The 15324-nt window shown below is 48.0% G+C and overlaps 1 protein-coding gene across 5 annotated transcripts in view; it reads left to right on the top strand.

The window, feature by feature from the left end:
- The window catches only part of TSPAN11 (tetraspanin 11), a 168881-nt gene that overhangs the window by 99714 nt on the left and 53843 nt on the right, over positions 1-15324 (top strand). For 3 of the 5 annotated variants that reach the window (XM_038388168.2, XM_038388141.2, XM_043514561.1), the window contains 3 exons: positions 648-722; positions 3318-3422; positions 4027-4185. In XM_038388168.2, the coding sequence (XP_038244096.1) occupies positions 648-722; positions 3318-3422; positions 4027-4185 (339 nt within the window). The remainder of the gene's footprint in view (positions 1-647; positions 723-3317; positions 3423-4026; positions 4186-15324) is intronic. The other 2 variants (XM_043514580.1, XM_038388169.2) reach the window with 1 other exon arrangement.

The following is a 15324-nucleotide window of genomic DNA, read 5'->3' as shown; positions in this document are numbered from 1 at the left end:
CAGCTAGGTACCTTCCTAAAGGATCTTCCTAATCATATGAATTGGTGCAAACCAGCCATGATTTCTTAACAAGGGAGACAAATGTTTGTTAAAGCCAGTGTCTCTGATAAAGGAATTCATTAGCATCCTCCTCCTTGTTCTCCCCATTGGCAATGGCCTTCCCATCTTTTCCTTTCATCCCCACTTGCTCTTCTTTTGGTAGTCTTCTCTTTGGTTCCAAACTCCTTCATTTCCTGCTCAGCATGTTTCTGTTGATCAGTGTTAGCTACTTAAGTGGCCCCCATTACTATAGTGTGTAAGTTGCTCTCAGCACCCCAAGAGGTAGAGAAGCACTATTCTCCCCATTTTACAGATGAGGCGCTGAGGCACAGGGAGACCAAGGTCACACGTGAAGTCTGTGGCTGAGTAAGGAATTTGAACCCAAATCTCCCAAGTCCTTGGCCCCCTAGCCCTTGAACTGTCTTTCTCTACTTGCTTCTTTGTGGAAAAGTTACTTCAGACCTTCAGGGAATTACCATCTCTCAAACATAAGAGTGTCAGAGTTCCTGACATTGTAGGAACATGTTTTCACTTCGTTTGGGAAGCTATGTTGTCCAGTTTTTCTAATGAGATACAACCGGGGTTATTTTTTGTTTTCCCCCTTGCAGTATTTCTCCATGCTCCTTTTGATCTTCCTTATTGAGCTGGTTGCTGGAGTTCTTGCCTATGTTTACTATCAAAGGGTAAGCTGGAAGGTTTGTTTTATCTATATTTTTGATGTTACAGCAATAAATATCTGTTGGCAAGGTTGGGTTAAGAAAGTTCCTTCTAATAAGAGCTCAATAGAAATTCATTGAAAATATTAGTGTTTTGTAAAAGTTATCCAAAGTATTTTCTTAAATCCATAGGGCCAAATACTGTTGCACAAAGCAAGGCCACATAACAAGGCTCTAAACCACAGGAAAACATTGCTGGGCTGAGGAACACAAATCCCAGTCCCATCTAGTTTAGCTCTGCCTCCCCCATAGGATATGGGAGAAGAGCAGCAGATACAACCCCTAGTTCTTCCTCTCCCCAAGTTCTGGGGCAAGCCAACTTGTACAGTGTACGCTTTGATCGGCCATTCCATCTTCCCTCCATGTGACCCTGTGTTAGCTACTTAACTGGCCCCCATTACTATAGTATCTAAGCAGCTCTCAGCACCCCAAGAGGTAGAGAAGCACTGTTCTCCCCATTTTACAGATGAGGCGCTGAGGCAGAGCTCAGCAAAAAGGGGTTTATGGTGGCCCTTTAGATGTTGCTGCTGCCTGACTCCTCTGGGCATTTCTGCTGGGTTTCAGCCCTCGTCTTACAAAAGGGGGAACCCCTTGAGAACGCTGCAGACTGTAACAGTGCAAAGGAATGTGCTTGAGGCTGGGTAAGTTTGTAACTTGTTCATAGCATAAATTGGAAAATAAGCCAATTCAGAACATTGGTTCATCTAGTCCAGTGTCCTGCCTATGACGGTCTGAGCCTCACCAACACATACAAAATGTTACTGCTGGGTAGAAAACCTCTCATCTCTTCCAACACAAAGGAAAGCTCCCTCCTCCCCTAGAAGCCCTGTTCCAACTGGAGAGGGATGCCCCATAGCACAGTTTCAGCAATCTAGTTGAGCTCCCTATCTCCACTGCTAGCCCTGGGGAACTGCATTTAAAACAAAACAAATCTAGCTCAAAGATCGGGTTCAAGCTCCTCTGTCCCTCTCCCCATGGGGTAGTTTCTCCAACTCTCTGAACTGCATGGCACCTAGCAGACAGTTGAGAAACCTACATCCCCAAGAACTGGTAGTGACGAAACATGGGAGGACTTTCCATGATCTCATCACTTCTACAAATCCACGCTGACCCAACCCGCAATGTAGACAGTGCTATGGCGACAGGAGAAGCTCTCTCTTGTTCGGCACAGGTAGCATCTTCACTAAGTGCTGCAGCGCTATAAATATACACAAGCGCTCAGAAAGGTAAAGATTCTAATCTCATTTATCTTGAACTATCTCTGAAGCCAACAGCCTTACCCTGGTTTAGAAGAGAGGCAACGTTAAACTGGGGCACATATTGTGTGGGACCAGTTCCCAAGCCATAATCTGCAGTTCTCCCTCCCACTAGCTGGTATATTTTATCAGTTAAAAAAAAAAGCGTATTTGTATGAATGGGAATTGGGTTTAATTTTGTAGAATTATACAACGTTTCACTTGCTGACTTTAATTGTGGATGCCTTTCCAAAAAACACCATTCGCCCACCAGAAATACTCCCACATAAACCATGAAGGGAGTATTATATTTTGGCCAGTGTTGCACATGTTATACAACAGTGAAGCTATTATTTTTCTGCTTTGAAAGGCGATTTTGGGTTCTTTTGCTGTTCCATCCTGCAGAATCCCTCCATGCGCTCTGTGTATTTTTTCTGTCCTGGAAATCTCAGGCCTGATTCTTATCTCACACCAGTGTAATTTCACTGACTTCAAAGGAGTTACCTCTTATTTTAAACCAGCGTTCCTGAGATCAGAATCAGGCTCATTGTCTGTTCTGAAACACTTTTTATTTTATTCACATTTTAAATCCCAGTAGTCTAATCATAGATAAGGAGCCAGCTCACACTGACTTTGAGTAAACAGTAATCAAAGGCCTGTAGTACGAACCCAGAGTCCCATCAATCGGATTAATGCTCTATGAAGTTATTACCAGCCTCATAATGTTGCTCATCCCCCATGCCTTTAATTTATTTTAATAATTTAGATTACAGTTAATGATCTGGTCTTAATATCAATTATATTTTTCATTTCCTGTTTATTATATTATTATCATTTTACATAGCACTGTAATTTAACACTGCATTTTGCAAATCTAGATTAATATGTGATCTCTTCTCTGAAGAGCTTATGCAACCTAACGAATCAAGCAAACACAAGATAAGATACAGAACAATAGTTCAGGGAACAGAAGGTTTGGTGTCTGACCTTGTTTATTTTTTTTTGTTTTCTATCTATGGATACTTAGGATCTTGGGCCCATCTGGGCCTTTGATTGTCCTATTTGTTTAGGGCGTATGTCACTTTAAGCACATTTTAAAAGCAGATTTCACCAATTTAGGATTTTAATATATAAATATATCAGGCCTGATTCCAATTTCACACCAGTTTTACACCAGTGTAACTCCACTGACACTGGGGACTTATTCCTGATTTACACTGAAATAAGAAATTTCTGAATCATGCCTTGGAGGGATCTAAAACCTAAAGCAAAAATGCACATTTCCTTCTAGAATGTATTCATTATGACTTTTCTCATTGGTGTACAGCTAAGCCAGGCGCTGAAACAGCACTTGACCCAGACCCTGACTGAGAATTATGCTCTTCCTGGGAAAACACACATCACACATTCTGTCGATCGCCTGCAGCAAGACGTAAGGAAACCTTCTGTTTCTCACACTGCTGCTGCCTAGCTGTTTGTCCCAGTTCATGTTCCATTTAATATTACTAAATCTGGAAATCTCATGAGATGGCCTGAGCTTGATTCTAATTCCCAGACCACAGAAGTTCAGGCAAACCTCTGAAAGAAGCTTATCTGAAAGTCTGAGTCTTCAGATAGCTACCCTTACTGTTCTCAAAGTCAAGATGCAAAAACAGAGGCGACTCCAAATCAGTGATTACGTCTGTAAATTTGACTGAATTGGCTTTTGCAACGGTTACGGTCGCTGGGCCTGATTCTGATTTCATTTATACTGGTATCAATCAGGAGTAACTGCTGGAGCCAGTGGAGTTTAACTATTGTAAAACCAGTGTGAGATCAGAATCGGGCCCCATGATTAAGTGTGTGCCCCCGAGAGTGATCACTGACATGGCCAGAGACAAAACTGAGTAGCTAACACATCCATCCCCTTGGTGTATCTACAAACTGATAAGGGATGTACGTTTTAATTGATAAGTGGCTCAACGTTACTTTGTTGTCTTCTCATGAGAATAACGTCATGCCATCCACTGAATGTCGGCATTTTCTTTCCATTGCAGTTGAAGTGCTGTGGCAGCAATAGCTCTGCTGATTGGCAGCACAGTATCTATATCCTGTCCGTAGAGTCCAGTGGCCGAGTGGTACCAGATAGCTGCTGTAAAACAGTCACCTTCAAATGTGGGAAGAGGGATCATCCATCTAACATTTACAAGGTGGAGGTAAAATGTCATTTTGTCAGTATGGGTTTTTTCCTACTGTTTGTTGAACAAAGAATAAATATTGTTATCTTACAGAAAAATGAAGGGATGGAAATGGATGGAAGTATCAGTAATAATTGCACTTTTATGATGACGTGTAGTGGTCTGTGATCACTCAGTCCTTAAGGTGCCTGCAAGAGTTCTGCTCTATTTTGTGTCCGGTTCCGATGACCTGTGCGTAACCATAAGAGCTTCCCAGTGTCCAGCCCAGACTCTGTTGAACCCAGCCCTTAAAGGCACAGTCCTCAATGGTACATTTTCCCCTTCCAAACCAAAACTTAATAACTAGAACACTTAAAAAGCAACATTAACACAACAGACAAATACTTTTAACCAACCTATTAGCTAAACTGCTAAACGTGCTCAGTTAGATTTTGAGGTGCTTGGAACAGTCACTTGAACCTATACAGCTCCCCTATAACATCAGCACTACTGCTGTCAGAAGGTGGCAGGTTGTTCCAAGTCCTGGGTCTCTGTGGTCTCAACCTGCTGAGGTTGTTGCCTGTCTGAGACCCTCTTGATTCAAATGTCAGGCTCTGTGCCTCTTGTCTCCCTCCCTCCTGGGATTTGAAGAAAGCATCATTTATTCCTTCGTAGGATGCATCCGAATGGGGTGATGACCTCATACAACCATGGGGCTACCTCTCAAGACACCACTGGTGTGTGGGACTCTTGTTTCCGTCATAGGTATTCACAGCATCATTTTCATGAAGTGTCAGCTCCGGGTACCCCAAATCATACTGGTTTCTTCTTGTTGTTTTTTTGCCTTATTTGTCTCTTTATATATCTGCAAGTCCCCAGTGACTCAGACATCAGTTTCTAACAGTGCAGGCATTCTTGTTTTAGTTGGACACTTGGTGCCGTTCTGTAATTTAACAATGCTTAACATGGATCAAAGCCTGACTCTTCATCGTTTTTTACTAAGCACTTCATTATTGTGACACCATTTTTCACCAACTCAATAGATGGGGGTTAATGGGGACTAATAGTTACATGTCTAAATCTGTACTTCACAGTTTAAACTCATACCCACTAAACTGTGGCCCTTTTTATCAGGTGTACCATGTCTAGCATAAATGTGCATGTCAAATCTAATCACCTATTTAGCTGTAGTATTTTCTAGTAAAGCCATCTCAGTGAGAATAATAGTCTAGGACAAGTACATAGCTTTTCTGCAACTAACATAAACAAGTCTGTGCCTACTTAGCTCCACTGAACTTTTGTCAAATGCTGGAGGGAGTACTTGTGGCACCTTAGAGATTAACAAATCTATTTGAGCATAAGTTTTCGTGAGCTACAGCTGAGCTTATGCTCAAATAAATTTGTTAGTCTCCAAGATGCCACAAGTACTCCTTTTCTTTTGGTGGATACAGACTAACGCAGCTGCTACTCTGAAAGCTGTAGGGAGTGTGTCTGCAACCAGCAAATCTCTCCCATTCAATTTGCAAATACTACCTTTTATAGCTGAAAAAATAATCTCTATTCTCTGAGGGGGTGTTTGCCAGGCCCCTCTTGGCAACGGCAATAAGTGGTTTATGGTCAGTTTCAGCTAAGATTAGTTTCCCATAAATAAAGCCATGAAACTTTTTACAGCTGTGGACTAAGGCCTAAGCCTCCTTCTCTATTTCGGCATCTTGACTCTCTGTTTTTGGTAGCGCCTGTGATGCTTATGCCACTTATCTTCAGTTTTGATCATACTGTTGTAAGACAACCACAACAACACCCCCCTTGGAGGTGTCTGTGGACAGCTCACTTTTGCGCTTACTCTTACTCAGGACTGGGGCCTCTTTAATTAATGCTTTCAGTTTCTCAAATTCTTTATTAAGAGTTGCATCCCATGTCCTTTGGACAGTTCCTCTCCTAGGTTGTTGTCTTGCACAACTAGGCATATATTTCTCTACACAGTTCACCATTCCAAGGAATCTTTGTAGCCCTTCCTTTTCTGCTGGGGCAGGCATGTAGGTGATGATGGCCTCTACCTGTACACCTTGCTGTGTTAACTTCTCTCCCAAGTATGTTATTTATGTTGCATGGAATTTATATTTCTTCTTCGAGTGCTTGCTCATGTCGATTCCATTGCAGGTATGCGTGTGCCCACATGCACGGTAGTCAGAGACTTCTGCCTTAGTGATATCCGTAGGGATGGCAGTGGCGCCCCCTGGAGCGTCGCGCCCTCAGTTCCTTCTTACCGTCTTGGTGGTTAGTCGGAGCGTCTCTCTCCCTTGCTTCGCAAGTGCTTAGTGGTTGTTCTCACTCATTAAGAGCTCTTCAGTCTTAAGGCTTTGTAAATATAAATAAAGAATACGGATGCTGGACTTCAGAATAGCAGACTTTGACTCCCTCAGGGAACTGATGGGCAGGATCCCCTGGGAGAATAACATTAGGGGAAAAGGAGTCCAGGAGAGCTGGCTGTATTTTAAAGAAGCCTTATTGAGGGAGCAGAAACAAACCATCCCAAAGTGAAGAAAATAGCAAATATGGCAGGTGACCAGCTTGGCTTAACAGTGAAATCTTTGGTGAGCTTAAACTCAAAAAGGAAGTTTACAGGAAGTGGAAATTTGGACAGATGACTAGAGAGGAGTATAAAAATATTGCTAGGACATGCAGGGGTGTAATCAGGAAGGCCAAGGCATAATTGGAGTTGCAGCTATTAAGGGATGTGAAGGGTAACAAGAAGGGTTTCTCCAGCTATGTTAGCAACAAGAAGAAGGTCAGGGAAAGTGTGGGACCCTTACTGAATGGGGGAGGCAACCTAGTGACAGAGGATGTGGAAAAAGCTAAGGTACTCAATGCTTTTTTTGCCTCTGTCTTCACAAACAAGGTCAGCTCCCAGACTACTGCACTGGGCAGCACAGTATGGGGAGGAGGTGACCAGCCTTCTGTGAAGAAAGAAGTGGTTCAGGACTATTTAGAAAAGTTGGACGAGCACAAGTCCATGGGGCCGGATGCACTGCATACGAGGGTGCTAAAGGTGGATGTGATTGCAGGGCTATTGGCCATTATCTTTGAAAACTCATGGCAATTGGGGGAGCTCCCGGATGACTGGAAGAAGGCTAATGTAGTGACCTTCTTTAAAAAAGGGAAGAAGGAGGATCCAGGGAAGTACAAGCCAGGCTGCCTCACCTCGGTCCCTGGAAAAATCATGGAGCAGGTCCTCAAGGAATCCATTCTGAAGCATTTAGAGGAGAGGAAAGTGATCAGGAAGAGTCAGCATAGATTCACCAAGGGCAAGTCGTGCCTGACAAACCTAATTGCCTTCTATGACGAGATAACTGGCTCTGTGGATGAGGGGAAAGCAGTGGACGTGTTATTCCTTGACTTTAGCAAAGCTTTTATTACGGTCTCCCACAGTATTCTTGCCAGCAAGTTAAAGAAGTGTGGGCTGGATGAATGGACTATAAGGTAGATAGAAAGCTGGCTAGATCATCAGGCTCAAAGGGTAGTGATCAATGGCTCCATGTCTAGTTGGCAGCCGGTATCAGGCAGGATGCCCCAAGGGTCAGGCCTGGGGCTGGTTTTGTTCAATATCTTTATTAATGATCTGGAGGATGGTGGGGATTGCACCCTCAGCAAGTTTGCAGATGACACTAAACTGGGAGGAGAGGTAGATATGCTGGAGGGTAGGGATAGGATACAGAGGGCCCTAGACAAATTAGAGGATTGGGCCAAAATAAATTTGATGAGGTTCAACAAGAGTCCTGCACTTAGGATGGATGAATCCCATGCACTGCTACAGACTAGGGACCACTGGCTAGGCAGCAGTTCTGCAGAAAAGGACCTAGAGGTTACAGTGGACGAGAAGCTGGATATGAATCAACAGTATGCCCTTGTTGCCAAGAAGGCTAACAGCATTTTAGGCTGTATAGGTAGGAGCATTGCCAGCAGATCGAGGGACGTGATCATTCCCCTCTGTTCGGCATTGGTGAGGCCTCATCTGGAGTACTGTGTCCAGTTTTGAGCCCCATACTACAAGAAGAATGTGGAAAAATTGGAAAACATCCAGCAGAGGGAAACAAAAATGATGAGGGGATTTATGAGGAGAGGCTGAGGGGACTGGGATTATTTAGTCTGCAGAAGAGAAGAGTGAGGGGGGATTTGATAGCTGCTTTCAACTACCTGAAAGCAGGTTCCAAAGAGGATGGATCCAGATTGTTCTCAGTGGTAGCAGATGACAGAACAAGGAGTAATGGTCTCATGTTGCAGTGGGGGAGGTTTAGGTTGGATATTAGGAAAAACATTTTCACTAGGTGGGTGGTTAAGCAGGGGAATGGGTTACCTAGGGAGGTTGTGGAATCTCCTTCTTTAGCAGTTTTTAAGGTCAGGCTTGACAAAGCCCTGGCTGGGATGATTTAGTTGAGGATTGATCCTGCTTTGAGCAGGGGGTTGGACTAGATGACCTCCTGAGGTCCCTTCCAACCCTGATATTCTATGATTCTATGAAATAGTTTTAATTGTTTCTTTGTAGTTAGTTGATAGTTAGAGTTCCTCGTGCAGGGGTTGGCAAACTTTTTGGCCTGAGGGCCACATCGGGGTATGTAAATTGTATGGCGGGCTATGTAAATTGTATGAATGCTCATGAAAGTGGGGGTAGGAGTGCAGCAGGGGGTGAGGGCTCCGGGTAGTGGTGCAGGCTCTGGGATGGGGCCAGAAATGAGGAGTTCAGGGTGCAGAAGGGGGCTTCGGGTTGGTGTGTGGAGGGGTGAGGGCTCTGGGGATGAGGGGTTTGGGGTGCAGGAGGGGGCTCCAGGCTGAAACTGAGGGGTTCAGAGGGAGGAGAGGGATCAGGGTTGGGGGCAGAGGGTTGGGCCACAGATCCCCGTCCAGTAACCCTGGCATCCTCTTCATCTCCAGAGGAGGCAGTGGCAGGACTTAGAGGGCTAGCCCTTCCGATGACTTTAAGGAGCATCAGACTCTGCTCCAGAGAGGGGTGGGGTGGGCTCGGGGTGCAGGCTCCAGGTCTGATGGGCCAGATGTGGCCCACGGGCCGTAGTTTGCCCGCCCCTGTCTTAGTGGGACTTTGCCCCAGGTGAGTGATGCCCCAGTCCCCTGGGTTCAAACCTTGCACAGACTATAGCAGGCCTATGCCTGTTAGTGATCCCCACAGCTGTCTCAAATGCTCGGGTGAATCACACATCAAGGAGAAGTGCCATATTTCTAAGAACTTTCGGCCACAAGCTCAGAAAGAAGCAGAATATTAGACTCCAAGCTCTTCTCATGGAGTCAGTCCTTTGCCTGGCGTCCAAGCCTTCCCGCCAGGAGTCAGCAAGTACCTCGGCATTGGTGTGTAGTGCACCTCCGGCAACAGACTCCGCCCGGCACCGTTAGAATTTCCTGGTGCCTAAGAAGAAGGCCCAGAAGTACGGCTCCCCAGTACCAGGCAAAAAGGCCCAAGGGCCTTCGGGCAAGGGACCTGGTTCGGCCTGCCTGGCCCTCCTGGAGCCGTGAGGGCACACCTTTCTGGCGGAAACTCTGAGCCCCTTGAAAATTCCATCACTGACTCAAGCGGTTCGGGACCCAAGCCCCCATCGGCACCGGCGCCTTCCGAGGCCTCCCTGGCTTGAAGGGAGCAGAGACCTCCGCTGGTATTGGCGGCGCAGCTGGGGCAACAGGAAGCGGCAAAGACTCCCCATGATGGCAAGCCAGCTGCTATGGCCTCGGGGGGAGTTGCAGAGCGCAGTCAATCCTACGAGGGGAAACAGCTTCTCTCCCCTGCAGCGCAAATCCCCGGAGCTGCTGTGCTCGCGGTCACTGCTACCTCAATGAGGTTCGCCTAGAGACCGGCTTCGGTGTCCGTAGTACCTCCGCTCGTCTTCCTACATTGTATCACCGTTCCCTATCGCCTGCCACGTGAGAACAATCCCCATCCAGGCCCCAGTCTCCTACATGTCGCTACTGTTCGCATCGATACCGTCATCGATTGTCTCACTCCGGTCACCGGTCCCCGACAGCGACTGTCAGCAGATGCACCCAGGTGTTGATGGCTCCTCCATGGTCACCAGAAGGGGATTGCTCTGGCTTAGAGGCCTGGTTTAGCCCCTCACCTAGATCCCACCGGCATGACTCGGGTCCCAACATTGCATCAGCCACAACATGGCAGCTGTGGCACCAGGGACAGTGGCCAGCCCAGTGGCCTTATTGGAGCTTGTGGGGAATGCCAGTAATGGCTATGCCCCCTTCCCAGCAATCTTCGGCAGCTGCCTTGGTGAAACAACAGATGGCACCAGTGTCCCACATGGTGCCAGCAGTGTGGGCGGCACTGGTGATCCCAATGGCACTGGGCTCGGTGCATGCCGACCGCTTGAAGGCTGAGGTGGAGGAAGCACTACCCACCCCGAAACCTCCCTCCCCTTGGGGGGAAGAAGCCACGGATCCCCATCCAGTAACCCTGGCATCCTCTTCATCTCCAGACAAGGCAGTGGCAGGACTTTGAGGGCTAGCCTTCCCAATGACTTTAAGGAGCATCAGATTCTGCTCCAGAGAGTGGCGGACAATCTGGGCTTAGAGGTAGAGGACATGGCCGAGCAGACGGACTCATTGTTCAATGTCCTCTCCGCTTCCACCCCGGCCCGCCTCGCCTTGCCAGTCCACAAAGGTGTCTTAAAGATTGCCAAGGCCCTTTGGCAAACCTCCTCGTCCATCCCTCACACTTCCAAAAGGGTGGAGGAAAAAATACTTTGTCCTAGCTAAAGGGTTCAAGCTTTTATACACCCATCCGCCTCCAGGCTCGTTAGTCGTCTCCGCAGCCAATGAAAAGGACAAAACAGCTCCATACCTCCTCCACTCCCAAGAATAAAGAGGCCAAAAGCCTGGATCTCTTTGGGAGAAAGATGTATTCAACTGCCAGCCTACAGTTCCAGGTGGCAAACCACTGCTCTCCTGGGAAGGTACAACTTTGTGGGATATCTTCCTCAAGTTCCAGGAGTCACACCCACAAGGGTTGGCCCAGGGGTTTGGCACCCTGGTTGAGGTCGGCACAGTGGCAGCCAGGTGCTCCCTGCAAATGGCCTGAGATGCGGCAGACTCTATGGCTCGGGTAGTCGCGTAGGCAGTGGTGATGAGGCATAGCTCGTGGCTACAAATGGCAGGCCTCTCGCAGGAGCTGCAGACTTCAGTCCAAGACCTCAGGGTTGGTCTCTTCTCTGAGCAGACAGACACCACGCCACCCTTCGTTCGCTGCGCATACATACGCTGCAGCCTGCTTGGAAGCCCTTCCGGCCGCCCCGCCGCCAAGACCTTGGCAGCCCCACCAAGGTTCTGTAAGAAGAAGGGACATTAGCTTCAGTCAGCGTCACCCCTATTCTGACCACTCACCTGCACAGCCTGGGCCCTCTAAACACCCTGAGGGTCAGACCCATTCTGGACCTGCATCGCCTCAACAAGTCTCTCAAGAAGATGAGGCTCCACCCGGTTTTCCTGGCCTCCATCATCGCTTCCCTGGATCTGGGAGACTGGTACGCCGCTCTCGACCTGAAGGACGCATATTTCCATGTTTCCATATTCCCAGGACACAGGCATTTCCTCCGTTTTATAGTGGTAGGATGGCATTTCTAGTTCACGGTGCTCCCTTTTGGCCTATCGTCAGCCCAAAGGGTGTTCACCAAGTGCATGGCGCCAGTAGCAGCTTACCTTAGGCGGTGTGGGGTCCACCTGTTCCCGTATCTCGATGACTGGGCTCATCAAAGTCAGGTCTCTGGAGTGGATGCAAAGAAACTTCAGTCTGGTTTGCTCCACCTTTTTCAGCCTGTGCCTGTTGATAAACGTGGAGAAGTCCACGTTAACACCAGTGCAACACATAGAGTTTATAGGGATAGTTCTCAACTCCACGCAAGCTAAGGCCTTCCTTCCAGAGGCACGGTTTCAGGCCAGGGCGGACTTAATCTCCCGCATAAGGGCCCACTACGGCCCATACATGCCTGTGACTGGGCCACATGGCTGCATGTACAGCTATGGTCAGCCATGCCCCACTCCATATGAGGCCCCTGCAAACGTGACTGGCCTCAGTTACATTCCCAGCAGGCACCCCCTGGACTGAGTGGTCACGGTGCTGAGCCATGTCCTACAGTCTTTGGACTGGTGGCAGGACCTCGAACGGATGCTGTGAGGGGTTCCCTTCGTGACCCCGTCCCCTTCGCTCACCCTGGTCTCGGAAGTGTCTGATACAGGGTGGAGGGCCCACCTGGCGAGCTCAACACCCAAAGGCCTTGGCTGCAACATGACCAAGCCCTGCACATCAAGTCAGGGAACTCGGAGAGGTTCATCTGGCTTGCCAGGCTTTCTTACCCCATCTGAAGGACAAAGTGGTACAGGTCCTGACGGACAATACGGCCACGATGTATTACATCAACAGGCAGGACGGTGCCGGGTCCTCGACCCTTTGTCAGGATGCTCTCAGCTTCTGTGACTTCTTTGTACAGCACATCGTCTTCCTGGTAGTGGCCCTTCTGCCTGGAACTAGGAACGTCCTGGCAGATCGCCTCAGCAGGTCCTTCTCGTCTCGCCATGAGTGGTCGCTCCATCCAGAAGTGGCCAGTTTAATCTTCTGCCAGTGGGGGACTCTCTAGGCAGACCTGTTCACATCTTGGAAGAGCAGGAAGTGCCACAAGTTCTGCTCTCCACTGGGCAGGGACCAGGGCTCCTTGTCAGGCACCTTCTTGATTCCGTGGTTGGGAGCGTTGATGTACGCCTTTCTGCCGGTGCCATTAATCCACAGGGTCCTGCTCAAGGTGAAGCAAGACAACACAATGATCATCCTTGTTGCCCCAGAGTGGCCTTTGCAACCCTGGTTTGGCATGCTGCTGAGCCTGTCAGCAGCCACCCCACTGCAGCTACCTCTTCGACCAGGTCTGCTGTCCCAGAACCACAGCAGCCTGCTACACCCAGACCTCACGGCGCTTTACTTGACAGCCTGGCTGCTGCATGGCTGAGCGGGGAGAAGCAGTAGTGCTCCTGGTGTCCAGTGAGTTCTGTGAGCATGAGAAAACCCTCCACCAGGGCTGCCTATGTGGCGAAGTGGAAATGCTTCACATGTTGGGCCTCGGATCAGCTCATTTATACAGAGGAGGCCTCGCTGCAGGACATCCTGGACTATCTGCTCCACCTCAAGCTCCAGGACTTGTTGTTGTTTTTGGTCAAAGTTCACCTGGCAGCCATTTCCATGTTCCACCCTCTATTTCAAGGCAGGTCGGTCTGCGCCCATCCCATGATGGCATGGTTCCTGAAAGGGCTGAAGCACCTTTACCCGCATGTCAGGGACCCGGTCCCACCTTGGGACCTCAATCTCATGCTGTCAAAGCTTATGGGCCCTCCCTTTGAGGCTTGGCGTCCTGCTCCCTTTTTCTTTGCTCCTGGAAGGGCACCTTCTTGGTCGCTATAACTTTGGCCCGTCGGGTGTCTGAGATCAAGACGCTCAGGTCAGAGCCCCCTTATATGGTCTTCTATAAGGACAAGGTCCAACTGAATCCTCACCCGGCCTTTCTGCCCAAGGTCATTTCCCAATTCCACATGGGCCAAGATATTTTCTTATCGGTCCTATGTCTGAAACCTCATGCAATGGATGAAGAGCGCAGGCTGCATACCCTGGATGTCAGGCGGGCACTGGCCTTCTACATTGATAGAACAAAGCTGTTCCATAAGTCAACGCAGTTGTTCGTGGCTGTTGCTGACAGGATGAAAGATTGCACGGTGTCAGCCCAGAGACTCCCGTCCTGGATCAAAAATGGCCTGCGTCCACTACTGCTACGAGCTGGCGAAGGTGCCCCCACCAGCAGTCATGACGGCTTACTCAACTAGGGCGCAACCTTCCTTGGCAGCCTTCCGCACTTAAGTGCTGATCCAAGAAATTTGTCGGACTGTGACTTGGTCGTCTGTCCACACGTTCGCTTCACATTATGCGCTGACCCAGCAGGCTTGAGATGATGCTGGGTTTCGGCAGAGCAGTGCTCCAATCTGCAAAGCTGTGCACTCCGAGCCCACCTCAAAGGATTCTGCTTGTGAGTCACCTAGAATGGAAGTGACGTGAGCAAGCACTGGAAGAAGAAAAAATGGTTACCTACCTTTCATAACTGTTGTTCTTCAAGATGTGTTGCTTGTGTCCATTCCATTACCTGCCCTCCTGCCCCTCTGTCGGAGTTGTCAGCAGGAAGGAACTGAGAGGACGCAGGTACAGCGGCTTCTGATATACCATGCCATGAGTGCGGCACTCCCTAAGGCAAAAGTCTCCGACGACTGTGCACATGGGGGCACGCACATCTACAATGGAATGGACATGAGCAACACATCTCAAAAGAACAACAGTTACAAAAGGTAGGTAACGGTTTTTTTTTGTTTACAAACTATTTACAAACTGTTTTTTTGTTTAGCTTTAGGCCAGCTGCTCTGGTTCTTTCCAGAACTGCTGAGGGCCTCTGGTCTTGTTCTTCTACTGTTTTTCCCCAGATCAAAATATTATCTATGTAAACCTCTAGACCATCAAAATCATGCTATATTTTCCAGTGAAACACTTTGAATGCTGAATATAACCCAAATAGCAGTCTGTAGAAACAATGTCTCCCCAACCAGGTGCTGATAGTGCACAAATATGCTGTTTTTCTAAGGGCACTTGCCAGAATCCTGCTGATATGTCAAGCAATGAAAAATATTTGGCACCAGTCGTCTCCTCCAAAAATTCTCCCCTTGTAGGTAGTGGGGAAAATTCCCTTTTCATGTAATTATTTAATTCTTTTGGGTTTGTACATAAGTGAAGGTTTGTTGTTGATTTTTCTACAGTGACCAATGAGCATACCCCTGTTGGTTCCTCTACTTGTTCTATGATTCCCAGAGCAACGAACCAATCCAGCTCCTATTTTAACCTCTGCCCTAAGGCAAGCGAAACTTTCCTAGGGATGTGAATTGTTGGATAGTTGGGCTTTTTCAGGTTTATTCTGTACTCTGCTGAGAGCTTCTCTGTCCTCTGGAAGTCCTCCTCAAACTCTTCCTCAATTGTTTTGTTTCTCTATCTCTCAGAGTGCTCCCTCTTGAAGAGACCAAGCATTTGACATGCTTTTAACTCAGTAACAGGTACTCTTTTCCCTGGTATTATTACAAATTGCAACTTTTCGAACT

This window comes from Dermochelys coriacea, chromosome 1, assembly GCF_009764565.3.
Source record: "Dermochelys coriacea isolate rDerCor1 chromosome 1, rDerCor1.pri.v4, whole genome shotgun sequence".
Taxonomy (NCBI): domain Eukaryota; kingdom Metazoa; phylum Chordata; order Testudines; family Dermochelyidae; genus Dermochelys; species Dermochelys coriacea.
Note: the sequence above shows the minus strand (reverse complement) of the source record. Positions and strands in the feature narration are given on the sequence as shown.